General features: G+C 36.8%; 1 protein-coding gene across 7 annotated transcripts in view; it reads left to right on the forward strand.

Moving 5' to 3' along the window:
* The window catches only part of ADGRB3 (adhesion G protein-coupled receptor B3), a 747,209-nt gene that overhangs the window by 309,856 nt on the left and 429,622 nt on the right, over positions 1–7,731 (forward strand). For all 7 annotated transcript variants that reach the window (XM_024248975.3, XM_054557672.2, XM_054557676.2 and 4 more), the window contains one exon: positions 7,421–7,585. In XM_024248975.3, the coding sequence (XP_024104743.3) occupies positions 7,421–7,585 (165 nt within the window). The remainder of the gene's footprint in view (positions 1–7,420; positions 7,586–7,731) is intronic.

The raw sequence follows: 7,731 nt of genomic DNA on the forward strand, positions 1-7,731 counted from the left end.
AGAATCACCTAAGAGTAGGGCCTCATAAACAGATAGACCCAAATATTTCTGTTATATAGAGCAAGAGGCTTCAGTCTGCTATGAACCTAAAATTTTGGCCTACAGCATCCATGGGAGGATTCCCTGCCCTCAGTCTCTCTGCAGGATGCCCTTCTGGTGAAGACAGTGAATGGAAAGATTCTCAACATTTGCTGGAACTTGGTTCAAAGGTCCCTGGTTGTGTTTGCATGAGTTTGTTGTAATTTGTAACTCAAATGCTGCCTCATTAACCTGTTCTTTAATTGAGATGGATTTTATCTTCTTAGGCTTCTAGCCTGTTGTATGACAATTATATTTGTTTTATGTCATTTTAGATTTTGAGCATTATTCCAGTGTTTTTTCAGTTCTTAGCTTAAAAGATTTTTAAATTAATTGTGTCTTTATTAATCTTGGCTTGCTTTTACCATTTAATATTTTTTTCTCATTCAAACTTTAACTTATCAACTTTTTTTATCCTTCTTAGCCTTACCATTATCATTTGTTTATATTTTAATTCTAATTTTTAAAAATGATGTTGCATTTTTATTTTCCTCCTATGTAGTTTAGTATAAAATGGCAAATGGAAGACAGATTTTTGCTTCTCAACATATGCCCAAAGCAAGAGGTTGTACTCTGTTTTTTTAGAGACAGGGTCTTGCTCTGTTACCCAGGCTGGAGTGCAGTGGCATGATTTTATCTCATTGTACCTGGGAATCCTGGGCTCAAGCATCCTCCCACCTCAGACTCTTGAGTAGCTGAGACTACAGGTGCGCAATACCATACCCAACTAACTTTATTTTTTATTTTTATAGCGACATGGTCCCACTATATTTCCCAAGCTGATCTTAAACTTATACCTCAAGCAGTCCTTCCATCTCAGCCTCTCAAAGCTCTGGGACAACAGGCATGAGCTACTACGCTGGGCAGAAGTTGGACGTTTGTACATTTCAGTCTTGTGTCCCGAAAGAGTCTTTACAGACCCCTGGGTAACTCCCAACTCAATACAAATCTGAACTCTCCAACTTTGCCATCACAAAATGAAATAACTTTAAAGCCAGTATCCAAAATTTTTCTCCCCCTTTATTCTTTCCTACCTATGACTTAATCAATCAAGAATATTCAACCCAGAACAGTAGCTGAAATGTTAGTTTTATTATCCAAAATATTCACAACATAATCCAATTTGTGGTTCTTTTTACCTAACCTATTCTAAGTTGCCAAAATTTACTGGTCAGGATGTAAAAACAGACTGAAAACAATATATTTATTAAAATGTATTATAGAATTTAATTTGGCCCTTGTACAAAGAAGGCAATTTTGTCTTCAAAGTGAGCCCAATTGCAACTCCATATGTATGGTGGGAGGAGGTTAATATAACAAAGTAGACTCCAGGAACCTGGCAATTTAGTCTTTGCAGTTTTAACTCTTCTAGTTTCAGAAAATATGGTAATTTATCACACTGCTGAAGTGAAACTTTAATTGTCCCCAGTATGACACTGGTATATAAGGAAGCGTGTTACAGGATGGTAAGGCAGGCTGCTCTCTCAGCATTCTCCCAGCTTCAAAACACAGCCTTATTATTCTTGATTCTTAGTCACTTTTGTAGAATGGCTCAGAAAGCAATAGACTTTTGGAGTTTTTAAACTGAAAACTAACATTAAGAAAAAAGAATCCAACTGCAAGTGCTTCTGATGAGAAAGAAGAGAAATTGAAACAGCCTAAGAAAGTGTTGATTCTGACCTGGCTCCATATGAGAGAAGAAATTATGTATTCTAGTTAAGTGTTTATTAAATGGTGTTCTATGAATTAAAAAAGAAGTTAGGTATTACATTTCAATTAAATTTGAGAAGTAAATTTTTAAACAAAGGTTATTTATTGCAGTACTCGCTGCTTTGTGTCTAAAATGGCATTCCAAATTTCACCTCAAAAAGATAGAAATTTTGATTTAAGGGCTATAGACACCCGGATTGTTGAACACTAGTCTAACCCAGTTCAATAAAATGATCAACCCTTTAGCTATTTGATTCAGCCAAAATCCTAAAAGTCAACCTTAATTTTCTATTTTTCTACACCCTACCACAAACCTGCCAGTTCTACATCCAGAAAACATTGTAAATTCATCCATGTTTTTTCTATGCCCACTGATGCGACCATAATCCAAGCCACCATCAGCTCTCTCTGGACTACATACAGTATAGTCCTCCAATATTTCACAGTACCCATTCTTGCCCCTGTACCATCCATTCTACACAAAACCACAATATTAAGTTTTAAAATGTAAATTCTATCTTATCACTTCCTTACTTTAAAATCTTTTCATACTTTGCATCTTCCCTGGTCGCATGGCCTATAGGGCCCTATAAGATCTGGCTTCTGCCCAGCATCTGAACCCATCTCTTGCCACCTCTCCTTTTCCAGGATCCCCACAAGCCCCAGCCTTCTCTCTGTTCCTGAACACAGATCTTCACATGCCAACAGATATTTTACATGTAAAACATTTTTTAGTGCCAAATATGAGACATTGTTTAATTTTTAATTTTTCTTTTCAGTGATACTCTGGATTTTTAAAAAATTTTTAGTGAATTTATTTTACAGTCCTCAGCCCCATAACATTTCTGGAAACATTAATGTCATTTTATTGAATAAGAAAAAAATGGAGGTCAGGGAGTCTTTGGGGAGGTGGAAATTAAGAGTTGGCTCTGTCCAGTGATTCAGACTCAGCTCTAATATCGTCCTCTCCTGAGACTGCCTGAGCACTCCCTATCACATCGCCCTCTTTATCACGTTGTCTTCATAACACCTCTAGTGAAACGCTCTGGTTTATTCATTTACTCGTTTATCATCTGCCCCCACTACAGTCCCCAGACTATATGTTCATAAGAGCAGAGTTCAGCCAGTCCTTATCACCACAGCTCCCCCGTGGCGCAGTTGAGCAATGCCTATCACAGACTAAATTCTCTATAAATCTTTACTCCTGTGTGTGTTAACGAGACTCCAAGAGGGATTGTGGAGTGTTTACGTTTTGCCAGCTTACCAGGGAACTCTTTTCTGACAGAATGCTGAGATGTGAATCAGTTTTCAATAGAAACATAGTTTCAGAAAGAAAACTTTGTGGTATTTTTAAATTCGTAGGTTTGCAATGACCCTGAGAGGTCCCTCTTACAAATATTGGAAGTAAGCCATACACAAGGAACAGGCATTGAGTGGGGAGAGACATCGATTGTCTCTACTACCTCGCTGCTGAGCCAGGTAAAAAGTCAAGCCTGCATGCAGGGTTGAAGGAGAAGCAGCTTCCTCACCACTTTAGCTCCCCAGTTAAACATCAGATAACAAGAAAAAAGCTGTTCCTTCACATCTTGGAGAACCTAGATGAGTGGTTATAAAAAAAGAAATAGAGATATATAATATGATAAATTGTTTTTATTTTTACATTTCTCTACATTTATCCCTAAAAGATAATGCAGAAATTCTATCTGGAAATGCTAAAATATCCAAAACAGAACTCTTAATTTCTACCCCCCCAAAGCCTCCCTGTTCTCTATTTTTTTCTCATTCAGTAAAATGACACTACTGTTTCCAGAAGTGTTATGGGGCTGCGGCCCATAAAACAAATCCATTAATAATTTTTTTTAATCCAGAATATCACTAAAAAGAAAAACTTAAAAATAAAACAATGTCTCATATTTGACACTAAAAATTATATATATATATAAAATGTCTGTTGTCTGTATATATGTATGTGTGTGTATATATGTGTGTTTATATATATATAGTCTGTTGTCTAGTTTTTTAAGTTAAATTTATGTATTCCTCTCCTACCTGACTTTTCAATTATCTATTTTCTCAATGATTTGGACTTGACACACTAAAGAAATATTAGGCCTTTCCTCTTTTGTTTTTTATATCCAATGAGTTATTTTGTCAAGCCAATTCCTTCATAATAGTGCAATTACACCAACATGGCACACATATACATATGTAACAAACCTGCACGTTGTGCACATGTACCCTAGAACTTAAAGTATAATAAAAAAAATTTAAAAAGCTTGCAAAAAAAAGTGCAATTAATTTTCAAAAAGGATCTTTCGGTTCTTAGTGTAAAATAAAATCGCAAAAAATGCCCACTTGATGTATCTTCAATTTTATTATTTTTTCTGTTACTGACTTTGTGAACAAAACTGACCCCATCTAAAATACATGTTTTGTTGATGTTTATGGTAGCGTTGAACCTCAAATTGCTCCTCAGATTTCTAATATTAACTCACTCTTAAGCTTTAACATTAACACAGAATATGTACATGGTCAGAAAGGATTGAACAACTATAACTATAAATATATGAATTTAAAGTCTCAAAACATTTTATTATTATTGATGCAGTCTTATTTCAGTAAAAGCCTGATGAGCAAAACACTTCACAAATAGATGTTCTTGTTCTTCCTAATATCATCTCAGCAAGGTCCTTCCTAATTCTTCATCGAAATACAATCCCCTGCCAAATTATCTTCTCTCTGATTTCCACATTTGACTTGCTCATTCTAGACACCACATCTGTGCTACACACTCTTATCCTCTCTTTGCCAGAAAACATATAACTATTGCATTCATAATAAATCATACTCAAAATTTACCTTAAACCAGAATACTTAAGGACATCACATAGTCCTTTATTCTAGTAACTCAGCACTAAGATTAGCTTAGCAGCACCTAATTCACCTTTGTTAATGTGCTGCTTTCTTTCTGAATGTTCTCAATAATGTGCATAACTGTACGTCCTTTTGCCAAATAGACTGTAAGGTGTAGGGCATGAATCTCTTTTTATAAACCCTTCTCAGAATGCTTAGGATGGTGAGGCTTCATACTGCAAGCTCAATAAATGTTATCTTTGAATAGAAAAATTCTGAAATGAAAAATGCACTCATGTTTAAAGCCAAAATAGAGGGGAAATAGATAATTTATAATATCCTATTGCTTCACTAGAATTTTCTTTTTAGTCTGGAAAATGGACTACATAACCAATATGATTGTATCAGGCACTTTTAATAAAGTGAGATGCTAAAATTACATTAATGGAATGATTAAATTGGCATTTTGTGATTTTTAATCTCATAAAGGGTTTATTAAGTACAGCTGGATACCTGTGAAACACCCTCTTTTTAATACCTACATGTAAGGCTTGAAGTTAGGTTGAAAGTACTTATTATATTCTGCCAGGCTTTCTTGTTTATTTGGATGGATTTTCATAGCACCATTAGCTTATTTTGAAACTTTAGATTTGTGGTGAATTCTCTTTCACCTGTGATCAAATTGACTAAGAACCTTGAACTGATATTGTAAAAAAGTAGACATCCACAGACTGATGCATTTATAACATTTACATGCTAGTTTGCACATTCTAATCTGGAAAGTATTTTTGGTTAACTCCTTTGCTCATTTCTATTTTGTGGCATATGGGATTGTGCCTTTGTCAATGCTGACTTTGTCTAAATTGTCCATAACTCACCACTCTATGTCTATTATAATTACATCCCCAGTAGATGCAGTATGTCCTCTGAAAGCCTAAATACTTCATGTTTCATGTTAAGATGGTATTGTCTTTAAACATTTATTTATTTATTTATTCATTTGCATGCAGAATGTCCTAAATTATAAAATTTTTGAGGTTAGGATTTATATTCTTTTATTTCTGTGTATCTTGTTAACACCTATCACAGTGTCTGATGACTAATAGGTTCTCAAAAGTTATTTGAATTAATGAATACATGAATCTCAATTTGAATCTCCCAAAGATAAATCAAGCTGAACAGTCTATATTACATTCCAGTCATCAGAAAACAGCCATCTAAGAGTCACCCGGATCCTCTCTTTGCTTCAGCTCTCATGGCCAGTTCTTCAGTTTCTTCTCACCACCCGTTCCTAGTAACTTTCTAATCTCTCCAAGACACTGCATCTGCACTGCCTCATCATCACAGCTCAGATCCTTCCCAACTTCTGTAATTTGTTCTCAATCCTACACTAGATCTGATCATAGTATTATGTATTATTTAAATCATTCAATGGCTTCTTTTTTTTTTTGAGACGGAGTCTTGCTCTGTCTCCCAGGCTGGAGTGCAGTGGCGCGATCTCGGCTCACTTCAAGCTCCGCCTCCCGGGTTCATGCCATTCTCCTGCCTCAGCCTCCAGGAGTAGCTGGGACTACAGGCGCCTGCCACCACGCCCGGCTAATTTTTTTGTATTTTTAGTAGAGACGGGGTTTCACCGTGTTAGCCAGAATGGTCTCAATCTCCTGACCTTTTGATCCACCTGCCTCGGCCTCCCAAAGTGCTGCGATTACAGGCGTGTTCAATGGCTTCTTAAACATCTGAGAATAGTATCCAAAATCCTTAACACAGCTGATGAAAATTTTGCAAAATCTAGCCTCTCTCTTTTTTAAAACTTCTGCAATCTCTCCTCACTCAGCACTCTAGATGCCTTTCACAATGACCTTCATCCAGTTCCTGGAAATGCCCATGATTCTTCTTCCAAAGATCTTTGTATATTCCTCTGCATGGAACATACCTTTATCCTAAGTATTTTCTCTTTATCCTTCAAGGCTTGCCTGAAGCGTCAGTTTGTCAAGGAAGACTCTCTGGACCTTCCAAAGTCTTATCTCACAATGTCCTGAATCTATCCTTTGCAACACTGCCATGTAATTGATTTATCTAGCATGTAATTCATGGTTTATTTCTAGGGGTTCTTTCTCTAAAATATGAGCTCGATAAGGTCTTGCTCAGTATTTAGTTTGTTCACTGTTTTATGTACCCCATCTCCTAGCACAATGTGTTGCATCATTGAGTAATCAATAAATATTTTTGGAGAAATAAGTGAATCAAAAGATATACTAGAGGCCAGACATAGTGGCTCATGCCTGTAATCCCAGCACTTTGGGAGGCTGAGACAGGTGGATCACCTAAGGTTAGGAGTTTGAGACCAGCCTGACCAACATGGTAAAACTCTGTCTCTACTAAAAATACAAAAATTATTTTGGGGTGTGGTGGCAGGCACCTGTAATTCCAACTACTCGGGAGGCTGAGGCAAGAGAATTGCTTGAACCTGGGAGGCAGAGGTTGCAGTCAGCTGAGATCATGCCATTACACTCCAGCCTGGACAACAGAGCAAGACTCCATCTCCAAATAAAAAAAATAAAAAAGATATGCTGGATATATAAAAGAAAATGAAAGTGGGAAAATAAGGTAATAATATTTGGGGAGTTAATAAAATCTCAGGCTGGTGTGACCTTCCATTGTATTCATTCATAGTCCATTGATTGGGGTTCATCTTCAAGGGTGGTTTTACCAGGTACTTTCTGTACAGCCTGTCCTATTGGAAGATATCCTTATGCTGTCTCTTTTTCTGCTTTGGTAGTTGATGGACAGTGGCAAGAGTGGAGTTCGTGGAGCCAGTGCTCAGTAACGTGTTCGAATGGGACTCAGCAGAGAAGCCGGCAGTGCACTGCAGCTGCCCATGGAGGCTCCGAATGCAGAGGGCCATGGGCAGAAAGCAGAGAGTGCTATAACCCTGAATGTACAGGTAGGGCTTGATTCCTGCATATAATGGGCACATTATAAAATGTGTCAGAACTATGCCAGAGGGTCCTGAAAGAAGATAATCATTATATATATGTGTGTGTGTATACATGTATTTATTAATGAAGCCGATTATACCAGAATTTATTC

The sequence above is a fragment of the Pongo abelii genome, chromosome 5, assembly GCF_028885655.2.
Source record: "Pongo abelii isolate AG06213 chromosome 5, NHGRI_mPonAbe1-v2.0_pri, whole genome shotgun sequence".
NCBI lineage: Eukaryota > Metazoa > Chordata > Mammalia > Primates > Hominidae > Pongo > Pongo abelii.